The sequence below is a fragment of the Dysidea avara genome, chromosome 12 (genome assembly GCF_963678975.1).
Source record: "Dysidea avara chromosome 12, odDysAvar1.4, whole genome shotgun sequence".
NCBI classification, from domain to species: domain Eukaryota; kingdom Metazoa; phylum Porifera; class Demospongiae; order Dictyoceratida; family Dysideidae; genus Dysidea; species Dysidea avara.
The window spans coordinates 6359695-6383049 of record NC_089283.1 but is presented as its reverse complement, the minus strand read 5'-3'; the positions used below and the strand labels follow the sequence as shown (position 1 = coordinate 6383049).

The 23355-nt window shown below is 38.3% G+C and overlaps 3 protein-coding genes across 5 annotated transcripts in view; all 3 read left to right on the top strand.

Moving 5' to 3' along the window:
• Positions 1-23355, top strand: part of LOC136240050 (uncharacterized) — a 64725-nt gene that overhangs the window by 21396 nt on the left and 19974 nt on the right. For 2 of the 3 annotated variants that reach the window (XM_066030873.1, XM_066030867.1), the window contains exon 1: positions 15812-16189. The exons of the other annotated variant lie outside the window; for it this stretch is intronic. Coding sequence is in view for 1 of the 2 variants with exons in the window: in XM_066030867.1 (XP_065886939.1) it covers positions 15862-16189 (328 nt within the window). In the remaining variant the exon portion in view is untranslated. Of the gene's footprint in view, positions 1-15811; positions 16190-23355 lie in introns of those variants that run through there. 3 annotated transcript variants of the gene reach the window in all.
• On the top strand, positions 8967-10187 carry LOC136241205 (uncharacterized). Its single transcript, XM_066032392.1, has 4 exons — positions 8967-9326; positions 9392-9489; positions 9745-9943; positions 10024-10187. The coding sequence occupies exons 1-4, from the start codon at positions 8993-8995 to the stop codon at positions 10185-10187; spliced, it is 795 nt and encodes a 264-aa protein (XP_065888464.1). The 5' UTR covers positions 8967-8992.
• LOC136241192 (uncharacterized) lies at positions 10702-12668 on the top strand. Its single transcript, XM_066032369.1, has 2 exons — positions 10702-10922; positions 11147-12668. The coding sequence occupies exons 1-2, from the start codon at positions 10702-10704 to the stop codon at positions 12324-12326; spliced, it is 1401 nt and encodes a 466-aa protein (XP_065888441.1). The 3' UTR covers positions 12327-12668.

The window sequence follows — 23355 nt, the reverse complement described above, 5'->3', positions numbered from 1 at the left end:
AATAGATAAACGTTGATTGGAAATCTAATATGAATTGTTGAGAGTGAACTCTATATACCCTACTACTGCTGGTCTGAAAGGTAGGACTAGCTGTTTTTAAGCCACTGCATGGTTTAACATGATATCACAAAAGATGAACTCAGGAAAAAAATTACAAATTACACATCCCTCTCCAATATATATTCATAATATATTCATTCTATCTTTTTCAAGGAAATGATGAGGTGAACCACACATGGTTTATTTTGAATATAGTATAGATAGGAAATTAATTTTGCAGCAAAATGTTTAAAGTCTATTAATCATGATTGCCGACTATTTAAACTTTGGCATGTACATAGCTGTAGCCATTCAATCATTAACGTGACCAGATTTTGGAAAATTATTTGACAGCTCAAATCTTAATACCACTTCAAACTTCAGCTTTACGGTAATTAGAATTTGTTAGTCAGTATAGCTACAATAAAATTACTTATTCTGTGAATATTCTAACATATGTACGAGTATGAATAGTAACACAGAAAATTGTAAAATTCTAATTGTTTCGTGCATGACATTTCGGTCGTTTTGAAAATCTGGTCACGAGTAAGTAAATAGTAAATTGTAATGTGATCATACATGGTTGTACTAAGTGTACAAATTGCTTGGTATACAAATATAAACACTTCATGATCACGATTACATAATGTGCTGGCAAATGTATTCTTTTTTGTAGATTTTTAATAGACTTTTAAGTTGGCAATAGTTTTGTGTAACTATTGGTGCTCAAGTTGGTTGGCTATCTATTTTAACAAGTGTAGCTAAAAGGAAATTTTGAAATTTGAATTGGGATGATAGAAATAAAACAGGTATGTTACAAGGCCAATTTTGGAAATTATTGGACAGCCTAAAAATTGCCAATTTTGGCTACTTCTTGCAAACAAAAGTTACCACTTCTGGCAACTTTACAAAGCAGTGTAATGCAAAGCTATAGGACTGCTAAGAATTTGCCAGTTTTGGTAACTAAGTTTCTATCTAACTTTGGCAACTTTTGGAAACCATCAAAAAGTTGCCAAGCCTGAAACTGCTGATGGTTTCCAAATTTGGCAGTTTAAGGTGGTGCTCAAAACTACCAATTCTGGCAATAAATGTACTCTTCTTTATGAAGACAAATGAATAAATCAATTGTGGGATCTAGTTTGCAAAAATGGCAAAATTTGATGCCCATTATTGGACTGTTCATGCATACTAAAATTACCACTTCTGGCAATTTCTTGCAAATAAACCCACTTTAGGCTACTTTTGGAAGCAAGCCAAAAGTTGCCCCAAAACTGAAAACTATAGTCCAAATTTGGTAGCTTGGACATCCACAAACTGTGCTTGTACCTATCCATTTTGCATTCCAGCAATACAACTCAATTTTGACTTAATTGGCAACTGGATTAGCAGATTTTGTGATCTAGTTCACCAAAAAGATGGTGAAAGGTTTGACACAATATTGCCAAATTTGGCAGCAAAATATACCTAACAAAAATTTAGAATACCCTATTCTGCATTATAATTATTGTAGTTTATGCCTGCTGGCTCAATGTATATCTAAACCGTACGATATATATGGTGATTACTGCTGCAATGCACTGTTCTACAATTTACGTATCTTTAAGATTCAACAGAAATATTATTTACAACTACAGTTGATGTACATTTTCCAAATAGAATTATAATTAATGTTGTCCATATCTAATGCATTTTTTAATGGTCCTCTTACATTTACGTTTGGCCAACGGTGTGAAAGCCTCTTGAGGAACCTCTTCTTGGGGATCATCAATCTTATATCGGGGATCACCATTCTTGTCTTGTGGATTACCTTGAACAAATTCATCATCTGATGATAAAGGAGATATAGTAGGCTCTCTTTGTCCAAGTTTCTCCCACTCTAGATCTTCATCTGCAGCTTCCTCTTCTGAATCATCACCTTCAGCATCATTGCTTTAATTGCATGTTATTATGCTTCTGTTCAGACACAGAAACTCCTTCACTTTCAAACTTGTTATAAATTGCTTTTAGCACTTTCCTTAGACATTCAGACCATTTACCTATATATATATATATATATATAATAATGCAACTAGAGTAAAATGATTAAAAATAATTGATGCTGACCTTTGTGCTGTGTCGGAGTTTCTCTAGGATGATTGAAAGGCACATTTCTCGGCCACCACTCAGGCTATTCTCCTTTCCAATCTATGCCAAGGTCTTTTCCAATTCCAACAAGAATCAAACAAAGTGTCCTCCCATTCATTTCATCAATCAGCTGAGGTAAAGCAGGCAGAATCAATTTAGGAGGTAACATATCCTCTTGTGGCTGGTGTTGCAGCACTTCAAGAAACTCTTGCTGGCTGTTTTTTACAATACTAGCCATCCGCTTATCTCCAACAACATAAAGGCCTCCAGTCCAAGGTGTGGCATAAACAAATAAGCTTGGTACTCCATATTTCTCAAGGTCTCCAATTTTCTTAGTAATAACATCAACTCTCCTTTTGGAGTCTCTTGAATTCATCTTGTTTTTGGAAGCCATTTTCTTAGCAGAAGTTATCAAGCAACATGCAAGTACTCAAAGGTGTTGACTTTTTATATTCCTCAAACAGCTGATCCTTGCAAAACAGCGAGTTTAAACAGGTTTAACTGGTTCTGGGTAAAATCTAAAGTCCTTTGATGTTATAAAATCTCTCAGCTGAGGAATTTCAAAGCAAAGTATCAGATGACTATATACTTTGAAGTTTATGTGATCTAATCAACACCACTAGGCAGCACATCTTTATCAAGGCCCGAGGAGACGGTCCGGTTGGTCAGGCCTGAGCCGGACCAATAATCTGGAGTTGAACCTACTAGCCAACCTACATTACTCTCATGCAATCTTTGGACGATCACATCTACATGTAGCTCATAGGCGGCGGAAAGGGGGGGGGGGCTAGGGGGCTAAAGCCCCCCTTCGGTCTGCTGAGGGGGGGCTTAGCCCCCCAGTGGCGTAGCCAAGGGTGGGCATGGGCGGGCATTTGCCCAACCATCACAGTTTCTTGCCCAACCATCACAAACTTTTGCCCTACCATCACAGGTAGCTTAAGATTCATGCGAGGATTCACAGCAGCACACAAAACAACCCAAACGTATACCTCATTTGTTGAATCATGACTTCAAAGAAGAGATCGAGATAGATGGTTTATCACGTGATCCATTACTCGGAAAATCCCTTACAGTCTATTTCAGGTTGGTTGTCCACGTAAGCCAAATGCAAAAATATCACGTGAATAGAAATAACCAATGAAATTTCACGCCAGGCGGACGGCGCTAGTTTAAACTGAAGGCTACTGATCTCATTGGCTACTTTCAAGCACGTGACTTTTAACACTTCGTTTCTCTAGTCAACCAACCGGAAATAGACTGTATGAAGTTCCTATAATTACAGTTCATGTAGCCGCACGTGCCACGCTCCTTGGCGGTTTAAATTCGAAATTTAAAATGGAGTCGAACTGTATATCTAATTCACAGTGAGTGATAATCGTCAGTAGGATTCAGTGTGGATGGTGCTGGCAGCAAAAGATTTCGTTTCAGTGGACTTGTCACTAAGCTGGTTTTTAATGGTAACACACTGGTGTTTAATGGTAACACATCAGACTGGGGCACTGTTACAATTGGTGTGCCCCAAGGATCTGTTTTAGGTCCATTGCTTTTTGCTTTATACATCAATGATTTGCCATCTGTCGTTGATTACTCTACTATGGACCTGTACGCTGATGATGCTGAGTTACATTATAGCCATTCAGACTTGGGTGTTGTGGAAGCACAAGTTCAATCTGATTTGGACAAGGTAGCTCAGTGGATCAGTAGTTCTCATTTATGTCTTAATGTTGTGAAGTCAACTGCCATGCTCATTGGAAGTCGGCAAAGAATTTCGGGCAAAAGTTTTAATGTCTCAATTGGGGGTATGGCTTTAAGCCAAGTTGACTCTGTTCGATATTTGGGTGTTATAATTGATCCCACATTATCGTGGTCCTTACATATCACTAATATAGCCTCTGGAGCTAGATCAAGACTCTCATCAATCTTTCGGTATGGAACTTTGACACCTGCAGTGCTATGTTTGCTTTATTCAGCTTTTGTCCTACCATTGTTTGATTACTGTGATGTTGTGTGGTGCCCCACCACCGCTAAGTTTACTGCACTGATTGAAAGAACTCACTCTAAGTTTATGAAAAAATTGCCAGCATTGTACCAGAGCAAGTTTTCCTTTACTTTGGTGGAACGTCGTAAGTTTCATACAGCTATACAGATCTTTAAATCTATTCACCAGAAGCTACCTTCGTATCTCCACAATATATTTCACTATTCTAGAGATATCACAGGTCATATTGGTCGAAACATTAATAGACTCTTTGTTCCTAGAGTAAACAACAATTATGGGAAAAGAAGTTTTTATTACAGGGGAGCTATGATATGGAACAGTTTACCATCAACTGTTACTGAAGCAACCAACTTATCTAAATTTGTACGGTTATATCATGATAAATTTAGTTGATTGTATCTGTGTAGTTTTGTGTACTGTTCTTTGTATACCCTTTTGTGTTGTATGTTTATGTATATATGTATTTGTGTATGTATGTATGTATGCTTGTTTCGCAGGGCTCCACTGAAAATCAGTGTTTTTCACTGAGTGGAATCCCTGTTTAAATATTACAATTACAATTACAATTACAAGCTAGGGTCCGCAATCCGAAAAATCAACTTTTACAAATTGATCCCCCTACCATTGTGGGATGTTCATTGTGGTATCCCATTGCTAGATCCACCATGAAACCGGAGGCACGATTGTTGTCTTCACAGAAATATCGATTTTAGTATTTCGTGAGATGCAAAAATTATTTTTTAAATTTCGTGCTCCACAGAAAGAACAAGATAGAACTTGCTGCTTAGCTAGATATTATCTAGAGTTAATGTAGTTAAAAAGTACGCACAGTAATAAGCAAATGATTCACTAGTCTGGCGGCGCCCGCCTCTTCGCATTGAGTAAGGGTCTGGTATGCTTAGTATCACCGAGTTGTTCTGGAGGAATTTAATTTGAATGTAATGACGTAACGAAAATGGCCTTAACGGAAGTGCCTCACCCAAAACTGTGGCAGAGATATTGAACTTTCTTCGCCTTTACACAGGCGAAAGTGGATTGGTCTACTTTTATAAAAGACACATGTCTCCCTACCTAGGAAATCAGAGCGTAACATGGTTTTTTCGCGTATCAAACAAGGCGAAAAGCCCTTCCCGATATAACACTTTCTTCTCTTTGTTCTTTATTAGCTAACTCCTTTTGTTTCTTCAGTACTGTTAGGGCATTTGATTCCTTCTTTTGACGTAACATACACAAAAATGCGCTGATTAAACGTGGAGCGTTCTGATTGGTTGCACCAGTTTTTGGTAATCCGGTACAACTCCACTATACTAAGCATACCAGACCCTTACTCTATGCGAAGGGGCGGGCGCCGCCAGACTAATGATTCACTGGGTTACCGGCACAGGGTTGCTTTTTCTCTAAAAGCAGAAAACGAAACACAAATTTTCGAATTCAAACTGCCATACCAGCCAAGACAAGAAAAGCCAACTCTTCCTCATAGTGATGTGATAAGGTCGGATGCATAGTCTGTCTATGCTGTTAGTCTGGAAAGGATCTGAGACTTCTCACCATCTGGGTGAAGAACGTCAAAATTTTCGTGCGTCATTTCAAGGGATTCTCTCAATGGTACCAAAGTGCTTTCCAGTACTTCTGATGCTACACTGGTCACTTAATTTTATTTAAAATGATGATAAATGATGGATCAAAACGTTTGGTAGTAGTAATAGTTGGTGTTTCTGTGATTTCGTATGATGCAGTATACCAGAATCTCACCAGGAGCTCCACCCAGCTCGAAACAAAAATGAAAGATTTTGTGCTTTTTTCGGTTTGTTTTTGGATGTTTTGCAGCATAATGGTGATGTAGGCTGATCTAGTGAAGATTTGAAGCTGCTGTGGAGCGTGAGAGGTGAAGTCAAATTTGGACGATTTTGCTGCCTCCCTTGATGTGTAGCTTAGAGCGAGGCGTGGAAGCCGTGGATGAAATAATAATTGACAACCGCTGCTACCAAACGTTCAGGGACATCTTTTGCCATAGTTTTAGTTTATAATTGATGACTGTTGTGGCTGCAGAAGCGCTGGAAATGGCTAGAAAGCGTGACACAATTATTTGATGCTGCAGAAAATTTTGACGCTCGTCACCCAGATGGTGAGAAGTCTCAGATCTTTTCCAAACTAACAGCATAGACAGACTATGCACCCAACCGTATCGAAACACTATGAGGAAGAGTTGGCTTCTCTTGCCCTGGGTGGTAGGGCAGTTTGAATTCGAAACTTCGTATTTCTTTGTCTGTTTTTTCAAAGAAAGCAACCCTGTGCCGGGCACCCAGCAAATCATTTACTTATTTCTATACGTACTTTTCAACTACAACAACTCTGGATACGATTTGGCTAAGTAGCAAGTTTCATCTGGTCCTTTGTGTGGAGCACGAAATTAAAAAAATAAATTTTGCATCTTGCGAGATACTGAAAACAACATTTCTGTGAAGACAACAATCGTGCCTCCGGTTTCATGGTGGATCAAGCAATGGGATACTACAATGAACATCTCACAATGGTAGGGAAATTGATTTGTAGAAGTTGATTTTTAGGATTGCGGACCCTAACTAAGCGTATTTTTTGATAAGGAAAGTACCGTATAGCCTAACTTACTGCTGATGAAAGAAATGCTTTACAATTTTGTTTCTGGTTAAGTCATGTATGTTTTTAATGTAAACTTTTTATTTCACTGTACTGTAATTGTCTTTGTAAGGTATCCTTAGTTCTTTGGTTTTGTATTTTATCGTTTTTGTAGGTGGTACCAATGGCGGATCCAGGATGGGGCATTTGGGGCAAATGCCCCCCCCCCCCCCCCCCCAAATTCCTCACCTTGTGGAGGAGCCAGTCATACTTCTGATTAAAATAGCTACTAAACTTTATCGGGCCAAGAAACTCATGAAAATATGCACATTTTACTAGCATTTATTACAAATTCATCTGAAACCAAAGCAAACCAAAGTCAAACTAGCTGTCACCCGGCACCTTCGTACGTACTAAGCACCTCTAAAAATAATTATCGTGTTGCATTTGTTTAAGAAATTCAGAGCCTTTTAAACAGCTTTTAAGACTTCACAACCATCTGAAAAGGCAAAAATCAACAGTAAGATACTACTAAGAGGTGATTATTTGTTGCTTCAATAATGCAGCACTGAACTAGAGAATCTGGCTCTCCAACCATTTACAAATTAGTCTGTTTGTGCCCCTCCCTTTGCCAACTCCTGGATCCGCCCCTGGGTACTCATATAGGCATATTTGCCTTTTGTATTCACCTTACCTTTTGGTTAAACAAATAAAAATTAATTTAATTAATTAATGGGAAAACGTACTCTTCTAGATAACAATAATGGCATATGCAAATGGAGCTGGAAATAGAGGAAAGGTCACGTCATTATAAAGTGTCACGTGCACAATTTGTACTGATTAACCGAGTTGTGGTTTACACCAGATCCTTTACAATAAGTCTGGGACGAAGCTTTCTTGGCATGCCGATATTTGTGATAAGATTCAATATAGTTCATAAATTAGCGCCCCCGGTCTTCATTTGGGGCCATGTGGCGTTTACTTGAAAAAGCATTACATATTACTGGTGGTTGGTTTGTAAGCTATACTGCCAGTTGATTGTAGTAAATATGTGATAAACTGTTTACATTGTTGGTTCTTGTAGATCTAGGTTCAGCAGTTTGATGTCACGTGATGCTCGACTACGACGATTGGTGGATTCCTGCCCTACAAGTTTAATAGAATAGCATATAGTTAGTAAATGTTTGCATGCATGCAAGCAGCATTTGTTTACACTATAGCATAGGTAGGTGTAGGCCATGCGTGCATACACTTTTCGTTTTTCTTTGATAATCGATTGAAACAGTTTATTTTAATGTGATTGTTTAATTCTGTACTTGTATTGTGCATGTTGTTCTGTTTTTGTAATTGTATTTTTGTAACAGTAAAGATTGTCACAGTATGTAAGGGTATCACCATGTACAGGCACATGCCTTTTGTGTATCCCTTTAAACAATTTGATAATAATAAATAATAATAATAATAATGCCGTCTCACATAAAAGTGAGCGTGTTTCTCGTGTGTGTAGTTAACTAAGTTGATGTTATGCCCAACCATCAAATATTGGCTGGCTACGCCCCTGTAGCCCCCCCTCAGAATGATATCACACCGAAATTATCTTTCTTGAAGACCGTGATAAAGATCGAGATACTCTAATAGAGCAGTCACTCTAATAAAGTAGTCAGTGTGTAGCGAGCTATGTAAGGATTTTTATGTAGTTTATCAGCTAGAAATGGTAGCTGGTGAGGTGGAAAACTCTTGTCAGTTGGTTGTGACCTTTTTTTTTTTTTTTTGGTCTCACCTTACCAGACTATAGAAATAAGTCTGGGTCAGCCCAGCCCCCCCTCATATCAACTACTTGCTCCGCCGCTGGTATATAGTAGCAATTTCAACATTATAGTCAAAGGCCTGACCAACTCAATTTTCCCTCCTCCGACCCTGTTTATTTGTTGGACTTGATCATTATTTGAAGAGCCATGAAGATAGGTAGAAGCTATAAGGTGAAGAAAATTTCAGGAGCCAGATCTTTACAAAACCCAAAGCCTCAGTCATCTAAATCAATTCATCAAGAAAAGGTATGCATATTAGAACACTTCTATGGCATGTAGCTACTGGATTGATTTTAATTTTGACAGGTTTGTGTACTACCTAAGGAAATAGTATACTATCAAGCTGTACTGAAATCAGAGAGATTTGTACCACGTACTAAACAAACAGTGGTATGCCATTGCAGATTGTTCTCAAAATGGACAGCTTATGTCAGAGTACTGTTTGATAAAGAAGTTGAATTTCCATTCCAGTCAATGTATATCAAGTACCTCATGCTTACTTACCTGTTCCTGCCAAGAATCACAAGTACAATGTGATAGATTAAAATCCATCTCTTCGACAATTATGGAGAACTACAGCACATTTCACTCAAGAGAAGAGTCACAGTATTGTATACATCGTTCAACCATCTGTAAGTTTCAGAGCGATCAGAGAGTTGCAGTGTATTTATCTCAAGCTAATGATGAGGAAAGTGATGTAAAAGATGCTCAGCAAGTAATTGTATTAAGCATTAGCCCACTTTGTGTTGCCATTATATCAGGTACAATTTATAAGTGTATATATAGGTACTGGTGTTAATTGTTTATGCGCATTACTTTTGTATAGAAGATGAACAGAGTGCAGGCCTAATAATGAGGCACAAAAGAAATAATTCGATGTACAGGTGTACTGCATGTACTGATCTGCAGTGTGATCATATAAAGGTATAAGATAGACAATGTAATGATATTATGTAGGTATTCGGGAGCTACATATGCACCTTACTGTAACATGTACTGTGTACAATGTGTATAACAAATAAATGATAGATAATGAATGATGACTGGTCTAACAAATGTATCATATTTACATGTTATACATACCACACATTTTGGTATTAATATATGCTTCCAGCTGTCCACTTTAACCTTACTTACGTAATAATATTACTATACGTTATTAAATGTACTGACATGCAGATGTTCCAAGAATGGTGTGAAAGATCTGAGTTCATGCCTGATGAAGACACTGATGATGCCAAGATTGATAAAGCACCCAATGCAGTATCATGGATCAAATTACCTTATCCACTATCAAAAGCACTACAGAACCGTGTGGCTGAACATGAGGAAGGACAGTGGACATTCCCGCTGCACTTAATTCCACCATTTAAGCCAGGTAAAATTAATTGCCTATACTCGAATAAAATAATCAGTAGTCACAGTAGTAGTAAGGCTTTAAATTGCTTGTTATTTTAGGTGAACATTGTGAACATGGAAATCCATGGAACAATGGTGATCCAATCCAAAACAATTGGGTTGCTGGTACAAGTGTTATCATAGGCGGATCTAAGGGGGGGCCAAGGGGTGCTGTGCCCCCCCTAGCCCTTCTCTTGCCCCCCTTGGACTTTGTACTATATTGATACCTGAAACTGGAATCATGCATTCATACTGTATTCAGAAGTATAGAAAGCCAATGGGCAAATAGAAGACAACAGTTATACATGTGCTTTACAGTATACTGTATACATTGTAAAGAAAGTGAGGCAAACAAGTTAAAATTTTTGTGCCAAGATTGAGATACTCTAATAGAGCAGTCACTACTCTAATAGAACAGTCACATTTCTAATGTCATTATAACAATGCTATACACCTTTATATTACACTTTACAATCAAACAGGTTTTATCTCATATATGCATTGCAAGCATACACTTTTTTAGCTACATGCTATCAAAAATGCTTCCAAATTCAAAGTTTTCTCTAACTACAGTCTTAAAACTGTATGTCTACCATTCATCCAGCTATACTGAATAAAATTATGCAATTGAATAATAACTTGTGTACTAGAATTCCTCTTAGTGGAGTAAACACTGTTGTACACTAAAACTTTTTGCCCCTCCTTGGCCCCCCCTGACAGTGCCTCCTAGATCCGCCTATGAGTGTTATGATTTATAAACAGAACTTTGCTTTACATGACAAGGCAAGAAAAGTGTACTACAGGCCAACTGTTGGAGATTGTTCATGCCGATACAATTTTGATGGACAAGATTATTTACTTTTTAATTTGGACAACAAAAGGTTTTTTTACTATGGATTGCTGTTCAATTATTTGCACCTCATGATTGAAGGGAGAAACCCATTGATAGCTTACCAAAGGTATGCAATGCATGCATGTATCCCTTAGTATAATTTCTACTTTGGAAATTTAGCTATCTCTTTTTGTTTACACCATATATACATTTTATATTGATGTGTGGATTATCATAGGATGCTTTTATGTGTAATTGTATTAATGCCTCATAATAAAAGTTAAAGTCACACATAATTTCCAAAAATATATAGTGTCATTAATTTACAGTTGCTATACATTACCTTTTTAGAAGTCTTCATAGAACATACACATGCTTTGGAGAGAGCACGACACCTTCGATACATTTTTTAAGAAGAGCATGGTATGCATTTAGTCGACTTTTAGCCATACCAATTGATGATTCTTTTGCTTGTGAAAGTTGTGGACCCTGTCCAGAAATAATAGTATGTGATGGAACTATGATAGGCATGCGTAAAGATCTTATGATGCCCATGAATGATTTGGATGAGAGTAAATTAGTTCCTGTCAAGGGAAGTTTACATTCTGATAGAGTTTTGATCAAGACTGCACGAGCTCGATATTTGTTGTTGCAGTATTCTTGCTTTAAAAGAGATAGAAAGCCGGTTGCTTGTCCTCAAAAGCTTACTGACAAAGAATTTAAGCAGCTCACTGAAATACTACATTCTGATGGTTTTGTGGCACTAGAAAAACTGTTGCTGAAAATAGAAGATCAACACCAAGAAAGATTAGCACCTGTGCCATACAGAAAGTTTCTCTCAGAAATTGCGAGAAATTCGCCAGCCTGTGGAATGGTACAGATTGCAGGATGCAAACAAGCATGTGATGTACTGAAAAGAATTGCTAACAGATCAATAGATGTGTTTTTACCAGAAAATGCCTGCCACTGGAGTTTACTTTCAGAAAACGCACCTGTTATTTCATCTTTCCTGTTGCTGTGCCAAAAGCATTGTTCTTCTGGGATTCCTCAGGAGGTTTTTGATTTACTGAGTCATATTTTGGTGACTATACAAGCTCCATTCAAGATCTCTGAACCAGACAAGTGCCATTATCCTGAGCCAAGCGAGGCAAATAAGTTTAGTTACTTTCCCAGCTTACCACAATTACATGGAAATGCTGTGTACCAGATTGACAAATCCAGGTTATCAACTGCCAATGATGTTTGTAATAAAAGAAGCTCTAAGCACCCTGCGCTTACACCAGGGATATTTACCATATATTGCCCCCATGCAATATGCTATGGTTTTGAAGTCCTGAAAGAATGTGAATCCCCACGACATCCATTTCAGATTTTTAAGACTCGTTTTCCAAAACCTCCTAAGATCGTAGTATATGACAATGCATGTGGTCTTCATCAATATTGTCTAAATAGAGAACCAATTTTCTTTCAAAAGACTTCTTTTTTTTGTGGACCGATTTCATTGGAGAGGGCATATAGGCTGCCCATCTGACTACTGTTTAGATGAATACAGCACGCTGGATACAAAGAGCTTAAATTCACAAGTGAATGAGCAGGCAAATGCTGGTATGCAGCGAATCAAGGGACAACTTGCATACATGAGCCATTCCAACTTCTTTTTTCATTTGAAACTATTTCTTGCAATCAAAAACAGAGACCACAAGTTGAAACTTTGTGTGAGATAAAGTTCCGCCTACACCTAAATGCCTGTTTTACATAATAATGTTGGATTCTGCAATATCTGCATATCATTTGATTAATAAGTAAGTACATGTCATAGCGATTGACTATAGTGTGAATTTATTAATGTTCATGCCTTTTATGGTTATCTGATTATCACCATTACGATTATCATTATCGTAGAGTTGACAATAGGGACCCGCCGATTATGCTGGCATAATTATGAGCATAATAGGTACCTGAAAGCATTGAGCATAATGCTAGCATAATAGGTAGAATATTTTGTAACAGTATGAATTCTTGCTTATAAAAATTGCTATCACAGAAAGATCGATATACTCTAATAGAACAGTCAGTAACTCTAATAGAGCAATCACATAGCTGACTGTTCTATTAGAGTATCTTTTCTGTGATATGCATTTTGACAAGTAAGTTTGTGCTTCAGCCACTTATTATTTATCCATAAACTGGAAATTATTAGCAGAGCATGAGAACTGAGGCATAAATAATTGGGCATAATTTGAGCATAATAGGTAAGTATTGAGCATAAATTTAAGCATAATAAGTAAATTTTTGAGCAGTGCAGCATAGCATAATAGGTAAAATTATGAGCATAATCGGCGGGTCCCTAGTTGACAACCATGCCACGCCACAGAAAAAAAACAGGTGTAGCACACTGATGCTCCACAGAGAGCTGGTATTACAGAATAGCAGATGCATTTGCTGTATAGCAAATTTGGTTGATAAATTACAATGTGTAAGTATGTATAAAAGATAGAGCTATGTTGGATTAATATAATGGAGGCTACAAAAATCGTGAATGTTGCAAATTTATAATCATCATAGCATTTCGAACCTGAGTGAAGATGCCGATGAAAGTGCAATCTGCATGGACATACATAAAATTAGCACCTTGATTTGTAGCTATATAGCATGATTTGTAGCAAGATATTCTTATGACTTTGTCCATTTTATCGCATTTTGGTCAATTCACATTCAAATCATAAGTTTGCTACATAGCTATATTCCTACTGCTGCTTTTTAAAGTGAATGTATAGCTAGCTACCTGGCATCCACTGATAATATTGCTAGTAATCATATTTAAATACTTTCAGGCATCATTATAACAGTTCCTCTAAAGTAAGCATAGTTAAGTTAGCAGCTTTGTGAACTTTAACACTGTAATGCTCACTTTCATGCTTAATACCGGTAAACTGTAAGTGTCAAAGTTTCCACAACTGGCAACTTTTAGACTGTTGTTATAATTGCCAACAACAGCAGCTACTGCACACGCTTTTATAAAATTGCCATTTTTGGTAATTCTAAGAATTAGTCACACAAAATTACCAATTGTGGATAACCGAATCCCACAATCAAATTCTCTATCATCTTTTATAAAAGAAAGTACATTTATTGCCAAGTTTGGATAGTTTTGAGCGTCATTTGTGGTTACTCAAAGAAACACAAAAGTTGCCAATATTGGCAATTTTGGGTTGCCTGAAGTTGCCAATATAGTCAACTTTGGGTGGCCTGAAGTTACCAATATTGGCAACTTTGGGTTGCCGAAGTTGGAAACTTTGGGTGGCCTGAAGTTACCAATATTGGCAACTTTGGGTTGCCGAAGTTGGCAACTTTGGGTGGCCTGAAGTTGCCAATATTGGCAACTTTGAGTGGCCTTAAGTTGCCAATATAGGCAACTTTGGGTGGCCTGAAGTTGCCAATATTGGCAACTTTTAGGCTGTCCAATTGTTGCCATAAACAGCTTGTAACATACCTCGATAAAAGCCATGAAACAAGAGATATCATATCATGATGCAGTATATGTTTGCAGCTATACCAGTGGACATTTATATACACATGTAGGCAGGCAGACCGTAGTAGAGCCATGTCTGAAAATGTCCGCAAACACACGTAGCTACATGCAGGTGTACCAACTATACAGACCTATAATATTGCTTATATATGCTTGTATATATATAACTCCAGTCATCTACGTAATATTATGTCATGAACAATATGGATTCAGGATAAGGTCATGTGAAACTCAACTAGCTACAACTGTCAATGTATGACTTATATTAGCAGGAGTCCTAAATAAAGGAACTCGGTTCGAATCAAAGTGATACTCTTAGATCTTTCCAAGGCATTTGACACTGTACTCCACACTAGCTATATTGGTTCACATGCAATTATGATAATAATAGAGTGGATTGAGTCCTTTATGAACAGGTTTATTCTCAGCAGTATTCAACCTAGGTTATATATCTCAGGCAGTATGCATTGCGGGTCACTGAACATGCACTTAAAGCGATAGTTACAAACTTACAATCATTGCTATGTAATTATTTTCCGGTTCCTTCTAAATATTTCAGCAAATATTTTGAATTCCTCAACGTTGGTGAAATATGCAGAAAAATCAACTATTTCCACCCACCAGATTCGAACCCTTCGAGGGTTTTACTCTTTTCACCACCTTTCATATAAACCCTTACGTAATATTAAGCTCAAAAGCATCCAGACTTCCTACTGTAGTTGTTGCTCTCTCTCTTCGACTTTAGGGCACGCATCTAGTAGTTTCCGCGAGTAGTCAACTTTAGGGGATGCGTCCAGTAGTTGCCGCGAGTAGTAGACTTTAGGGGAAGCGTCTAGTAGTTGCCACGAGTAGTAGACTTTAGGGGAAGCGTCTATATATAGTAGTGTTAGCGTTAGGGTTAGAGTTCAGCTTTGGTTTCTTCTTCACCTTTAGGGTTAGGTTCTTCTTACTATATATATACAGCTTATTTCATTAGTCACATTTATAAGATATAAAAGAAGGGAACCAAGGTGGCTAGCAGCGGTAGCATAATTGGTAGAACACTGGACTATTACACTGGGATCCTGGGTTCGATCCCCCTTCAAGACTGCACTCTTTTTTCGCCTTTTTGGTTCACCTTTTTTTGTCTAAGTTTTGTAGGGTTATGAAATAGGGTGAAAAGAGTGATACAGAATTGTTGAAATTTCTCTTACCGTGCCGTAAACATTCCGTGGGCCGGAAAACTATTTTTAGTGACGCCGGATCAGCCAGATTAAGGAAAAAGATTAGTGTGGTTCAATTGCTGTTGAATCCGTGGCAAGAACAATAAAGTTTACTCACAAGGAGCCTTACGGAAACACTCACGGTACGGCATACTTTTTTCAAGAATTCTGCAATCGACTGTACCCCCAGATTCGAGTTGCGGACGCCTTGCCCGTGACAAAGTGCGCCCCGACTATCAATTACATGGGAGGCCGGGCTCGCGAACATGAATTTACGGAACTGGGGGAATTTAAATTTTTTGTTGTTCTCGTCTTGGTTCTACACATATGCAATGGATTATTACTCTGAGTCTGGACGTTGCCCTGAATACAATGCACTAGTGGATAGTACTGATGATTTGTGCAGAGCATTACCAATCAATGATCTATTCTCGAAATTGATATCGGAACGGGTCATTGATTTTGACGACAAAGAAGAGTTGTGCCAGGAAAGAACAAGTAAAAGAGTTGTCGAAAAATTTATCGACAAACACCTTTATCCAGAACTACGGGTAGGGGAAACCAAGCGGTTCAAGAAACTCATAAATGTGATGAAAAATACTGATAAATGTGATTTTTTAGTGAAACGAATAGAAGAACGAGTGAAACACTACTCTTCAGGTACGGTAATCCCCCCCTCCCTTTATGCGTACTTACTTTACATACTGTACTTCTGTTCTTATCCTTATTTATTTATACACCCATCAATGTAATCCCCGACTACCACAGATACGGGCTGAGGTGGAGGAAGGTGGCAAGGGGGTGTCACTCCGATAGGCACTGTACTGCGATCTGCGACCGCGGTCAAAACTAAAGGTCAATAAACAAGGCCAATTTTTCACGAAGAACAATGGTCAAACTGTTTTTCCAGCACGGTCAAAGCTTCGTGAGTAAGTACTACACGAAAATATAGCGAAAATAAACAGAACCAGGTCAGTAGTCAAGACAAATTTTTGATGAAAGTCAACGGTCAAAATCGAAAATCGATCTTAACCGGCTTTGACCCCGGTCGCAGATCGTAGTACAGTGTCTATTGGAGTGATACCCCCTTGAGGTGGGGATTTACATCACTGAAAATTACAATTCCCCACCTACTGGGGAAGTACTGGTGATGCAAACCCCGACCAAGTCTCAACTTGCGAACCCCAGGGATACTGGGGCTAAGAGGGGATTTGTATGGTCGTGTGGCATTGGTCTAGCGATGAGTTAGTTTGAGTGGATTCTAGTATGAATGTATTAGCTAGCACGTACCCAAGGCACTCCTTCCTAAACTGAAAGCACACACTTTTGCTGCCTGAGTGAATTTCTTTAGTGAAGACAAATCCCCACTATGTCGAGGAAAATTAACGATCAATTCCCCCACCATCCCCGACCTTTCCCCACCCTCAGCCCGTATCTGTGGTAGTCGGGAATTACAGTGATAGGCGCATTATTGATTAGCAAAACCCATTAAGGGTAAAACGCTAATGTACAAAAATCATAGTAGTAATTTAATAAGAACTGTATAAGAAAATTAAAAGAGATACAATTAATTTAAGTCCTCAATATCTAAATTGTACCAATCTGGGATTGTCCTTAGCAGAAATGAATAGTGATAACAACTCACTGTAACAATTTGTTTTTGCGTACGGTTGCATAAGCTTTTGATTGTGATTTGCCTGGGTAGTGCTAAAAGCCGGAATGGAACGGAACGGGGTGCGTGCCAAGTTAATAAAGCGTTTTTGCAGATTGTATACCGTTTCTTACTATCACATAGTTACTAGAATTGTGCTGAAATTAGTTTTCTTCTACTTGTAGGCATGCTAGAAATGGCTCGCTCGAAGTTTCTATTTAATGCCCACTGCAAGAATGCGTTTTGCAATCACCTACGCTGAAAAACTATCATTTAACCTGCTAAACTATTATTTTGTAAACACTGTCAGCATATGATTCACAGCCACTAACATACACTGTGGTTAACTCTCGTAAATTATTGCCAATGCTGGCAGACTTCAGAAAACTATCCTCGCTGTTACTAAAGACTTGGACACGACTATAACATGAAAATACTACATTGGTTTACCTTTTAGAATGATAAGGAAGTAATTCTACATCAGGATTAACAGAATTTGATGGATTGGTAAGAACACAATATGCCACGTGTCGGGCATTAAATAGAAACTCCGAGAGTGCAATTTCTAGCATGCATATAAGTAGAAGGAAACGAACTCTGGCACAATTCTAATCACTGTGTGGCAATTGGAAACGATGCAAAATCCGTCTCAAACAATTTTTCTACTTGGCGCACGCCCCAATTGGTTCCGTTCCGTTCCGGCTTTTAGCACTAACCGATTTGCCTTGCTAGTTGTTAGGGGGAATGGCGCTGGCAAGTACTGGGTGGAAATGTGTATCATCCTGTTTAAAAACTTAAAGCAAAATTATAATGCGAAGTGTCTTCTACGTTTCTCAAGTGATGTCCATTTCAATGTTTGTAGTGTTTCAGTTATACTATCTCGTTAAGCACAAAGCGCATAGCACGATGCTGTATCATCCCCAACTTTTGTATGGTTGTTTGTTCAACTTTTCCTCGAATTTTTCCATGCTTCCACCTTTTTTATTAGGCAGGTTGTATAGTGCCAGCCAAGGGGTAACTAATGTTTTGGGACTCTTGTACACTATCTGAGAAACCCAATTAGAAATCCATTAAATATTTAAACCCAAACCACGTACAAAATAGGTTATTCTCATTTCCATCCATTTATGAGTTCAATTATGGCTGCCACTCTATCATGTGACAACAATTCAAGTCAACAGTGCAAAATATACTTGTGTCTCTTCTGAAGTTCCTCTGATCCCCCTCTTGGTTACCCTTTTAGGTGTTTCCTGCACAAGAATTAACAAATACTCAAGGTAAAGCTAGTCTCGCATAGACCAGACCGACTTTTTTCTTTTGTGTGGGGCAGGGGAAAATTTCCCGCCCCCACACAAAAGAAAAAAAAGTTGGTCTGGTCTACACGAGACTAAGGTTAAACATCATGAAGCTTCTAAACTGTTTTATAGTTAACCTATTGTGTTTTTCCCACAAATACTCTCGATGAAGTCTCAAAGCTGCTCTTCATTTTCATTTGCTTATGTAGGCAACACACCCCTTTTCAGGATAGGCTATTCCTGGTAGTCTATGAGGCCTGCACCATTGTTTTTCAGTTTTTACATTCTTGTAGAACCCGAAGAGAAGGTAATTCACAAAGACACCCGTATTTCAGACCACCGGAAAGAAACCACCTCACCTGTTTGGAAGTTTAATACAGACTCCATTTTGCTTTTACTTTTTACCATTATTGATTTTACTCACATGTGTGCATATGGACAAACATAGATAGGTACATAGATAGGTACATAGGTAGGCAGCACACACACACACACACACACACACACACACACACACACACACACACACACACTTTTATGAAAACAATTTTAGTAAACCAGGTGCGTACCTAATTTATAAAACCTAAGAAAGCGAAAAAATAGCTGGGGTTCAAACTTGAGCCTCTGTACTCATACTCCATACTCGTAACCACCGGTGCTGCAGCTACCCACCTGCAACTGAAGTGACTTCTATATGATGGGTCAGCAACCAAGCAAAGTGTCCTCCAAGATTTCAAGATCTCGGGATTTCACTGGCTCAATGGGATTCCAGGACCCCAATGGGATTTCAAGATCCCAATGGGATTTCAAGGTCTCATGATCACTGGGGGTATTGTCTCAAGATAGGTATTTTAGTAGATTATTAAATACAGGAATCAGAAACATGTCACTGTAATGATCAGGACCAATAGTGTGTTATACTCAACTAGCTATCCTATTATTATACTGAATTACATTATCAAAATACTGCAATTTCAAGTAAGTTTTCATCAAGATTTCAGGATTTCACGTGTATTACTAAACTTCAGTTACTGGTATGAGAGCTAGTATTAAAACAGTTAGTTAATTAATTAACATACTACAATGGTAAAAATCATGCAACATAAATAATTATTCTGGCAGCATTTTCTTCATTAGTTCTATCGAACTGTGGGGCTCAACTGCAATTCATCAACATAGCTATAAAACATAACTTTTTTATTTCCGTATACACTTAGTCACCATCTCTGTAAAGTTCTTACAAGTTATGCATTAACCATTAACCAAGCAGTGTGATTGGCTACACCAGCTTCTCATAATCTGGCACAAGTATACAGTCCAGACCCTTACTTTTTAATCGAAGGGGTAGCTGAGCCTTTTGATGTGAAGAAAGATGGCTATTATTTATAGCAAAAATACAGTCCTAACTAATTGTGTGATAGCTTTGGATTATACACAGACTGTTGAAGGAATTTGGACAGAGCCATGTAAACTACATTGGTTGTGATATGCTTTTCATGCTCCATCCATATTTCCAAGGTAGTGCCTGAGGGAAGTCTGGAAGCCAGCTTACCAAATGTGGCTAATGATGTTTTATCCCTAGCTAATTTTTGTTCACAAAATCACATACAGCTAGACTCAACTCAGGATTGGGATAGCCATCCAGGCATGCAAAAATGTATCAAATAGTGCTAGGAAACAACCAAGTTAGCTACCACCTCTAGAGTTTTGCCTGAACAATACTCCAAATCTCCTATCCCACGTCCCACCTTTACCTACACACACTGTGACAGACTATGATACACACAAGTAGCTACACTCCGTCTCTGCGATTATCTTGTGCTCCACTTCTTTGTAGGGTCTTAACTTAATCTTCCACCTTGTTGCCTTCCGGCTTGGTACTCACTGTGCTGACCCGCTTCTCACCGTCATCTCCGAGGTTGTCTCACCTGTCGATAACTGGCGCTTTCCAATCGTGATCACTCAAAATATTAAGCAACTAAGAACCATTTGTATTCTTTAAGTCTACCAGTACTTGTGGCATTAATACATCAAACACCGGGTTCACGTGATCTAAATTTCCGTAATTATACAGCAATGATCAGAGAAATTTATCGCTTGGAGATTTCACTTGGGATCTCAGAGAAGGTGCCTCCAAGATTTCACCCTTGTTGCAGACCCCTCGCTTCTATATCTAACAAGAATGAAGAAGAAACCAAAGCTAAACCCGACCCTAATCCTAATGCTAATAACTACTGGTTGCTTGCCCTAAAGTCAAATACTCAGGGCAAACTGCATGCCAAACCTAGCTCACCTTGATACAACTAGTGCATGTGTTAGATAGTCCAGTTAAATGATGACTAGTGCCGGTAAAATGGTCGTTTATGTTCATAACCAGTGCTGGCACTATATCCACTTTTCCTTTTTATCACCCAATAAAATTGTTTTGAATGTCATATGTCAAGAGGATGCTCTGTTAATATACTATATGAGGAGAAATTTTGGTGCGGAATTAAAATTGGTGATTTGGCATACACTTACTAAATTGCCAAAGTAAAATCTTGCTATATTTTATTATTAATATTTCTAAAATTATAACTAATTGAACAGGCATGAGATCAAGCAAGAAACAACGTGCTGTATCTAGATGTACTGGACATCAGCCTGCAGATAATCAAACAATTCTATGATTATCTATAATATTGCAGGTTAAAGAATAAGTCTTGCTCTTTTGCTAGAAGATACATGCGGCGGAGATCATAGCTATACTTGCATGGGGAATGCTCCCAATCACTTCATTCCTTTTGCTGCACTGGCTATGGATTGAATAAATCTCCATCCTCCATTTCACATGAAAGAGTCTTTCCAGTATGCGGGCCAACAAATAAGTATCTACACATCTTTGTAAATGAGAAGCTACATAGCTAGCACAATTTGCTACCATGTGGGACTCCACTTTATAAGACATGCATTTCACCAACTTGCCAAATACAAATTATCAAGCAAACGCTAAATATTTTGCTCTCCAAAATTTCTGCTTGTATGGTAATTAAGAAAACAGGTAACTATATGTATAACTAAACTATAACACAATAAGTTAGCTATGCTATATAGACAGCTTGCGCATGTCCCCCAGGTAATGTGCACTTCTATTTCACATACCGCTATATTGTTGATCAAGATATTCTTTTTTTAAATGTTGTAGTAAACGATATGGATATGGAATATTCTAAGGTATATGTATCAATTTAAAATTTAAAACCATTTATAGAACTTTGCGTGGGCGAGATCAAAGGAAAAAGGGTACTTTAAATTTCATAAAGTACACACTCAGCCGGCCAACTGCTTCATCGACCGCAAAGAGTGCTTTATTGCACCGCATAGAGTGCTTTATTCGTTCAATAAAGCACTCTTTGTGGGCAATAAAGCACAGTTGCCCACGTGCCTTAGTGTAGGCTAATAGCCTACGGGGCTCGCGCCAGTACGACTAATCACCCAAGCTGGTGAAGGCTGATAGCCTCGCCGCGCTGAGTGATCAATCACCCCGCTGAGTGATCAATCACCCCAGCCAATACGAGTTCCACCACTGGATTGCTTTTATAGACATACCTAAATGCTTCGATGATGGGTGGGAGAAGGTAACGTTGCTGTTACGTTTGTTAATGTAAACGGACAAGTCCTGGAGAAATCACGGAAATACTTCACCATGTGACTCACAATAGAATCGATTGTGAGTTGCGAGCAAAACCTGCCAAAAGATTCGATGAACGTCTACTATGCCAAACTATGGTGAAATACGCGTGAGTTACTTTGTTAAACTAGTTTGTGTACGTTCAGGCTGCTAATAGTTCGTGCAACGCTTGTTAATTACGAGTCCTAGTGTATGGTGAAGCTACACGACTAGAAAGTTCCATAAATCATTTAAAGCATAGCCTTGCTCGTGCTATATGAAAAATAAAGTACTCGATGCTTGGCCTCGTACTTTATTTTTCATATAGCACTCGCGGCTATGCTTTAACATATACTTAATTTATTATTCTATATAGTGGTGAAATCTTACAAAAATGTTTTCAGTGAATTTTCATGTTCCTAAACCCAAGATTCATGAGTCGTACAATAAGAATATATAGCTCAACCCTTATATACTTGCCATGCTAAAGCACTAGCATCTAAATGTGTATCATCACTATAGGCCATAATACAATTTTGACCAACAAAATGTGGAGTGTCACAGAAGCCTTTGCTGTTATGGTTAAGATGACCACATACCTTGTAAAGGCATCTGTCTACAAATCAACAATTGACTAGTGGGGGTGCGGCTCCATGTAAGGCTACAGGAAACATCCCATTATGTATATGTGGGTGTGGTGTCATGGTGTATAGCAATACACCTTACTGATAAATGGGTGTGGCTCCATGTATGTGTTCGGGATCAACACACATTCAGAATGAGTGGGTATAGCTCACAAATTTTCCTGGGTTGCTGGAAGACTAGAGTACCTTACACTTCCACATTGTCAAGCTTATTATTATTTCATTTTCCAATCCTGGGCAGACCTGCTTGACCTGTGACTCAGATGACCCTATTTAATTTTAATGAATCAACCCTAACTAAGAACAAGTACTGCCAAAAACACTGCTTTAAATCTTTTGGTGGACCAATTTTGGCATTGAAAATGGTCATCTTAAGTTTACATCAAAGTACGTGATGAGTGGTTATGTACTGGGTACTGGTTATATTGCCAGGTATATAACACCATGTATGCATGCATGCTAGCACCTACTAAGTAGCTGAGTACACCATGTCATTCTGACCAGTCATGGACAAAATGCCTTTGAGTCCATGCAGCATTCCATCCACTGCAACTTTACCAAACCATATTATAGTAGTGTGTTGTGTG

Coding starts and splice junctions, on each gene's coding strand:
- LOC136241205 (XM_066032392.1), top strand. CDS start 8,993: ATGTCAGAGTACTGTTTGATAAAGAAGTTGAATTTCCATTCCAGTCAA. Junction 9,327..9,391: donor TTGTGTTGCCATTATATCAG/GTACAATTTATA, acceptor ACTTTTGTATAG/AAGATGAACAGAGTGCAGGC. Junction 9,490..9,744: donor TGCAGTGTGATCATATAAAG/GTATAAGATAGA, acceptor ACTGACATGCAG/ATGTTCCAAGAATGGTGTGA.
- LOC136241192 (XM_066032369.1), top strand. CDS start 10,702: ATGAGTGTTATGATTTATAAACAGAACTTTGCTTTACATGACAAGGCA. Junction 10,923..11,146: donor CCATTGATAGCTTACCAAAG/GTATGCAATGCA, acceptor TTACCTTTTTAG/AAGTCTTCATAGAACATACA.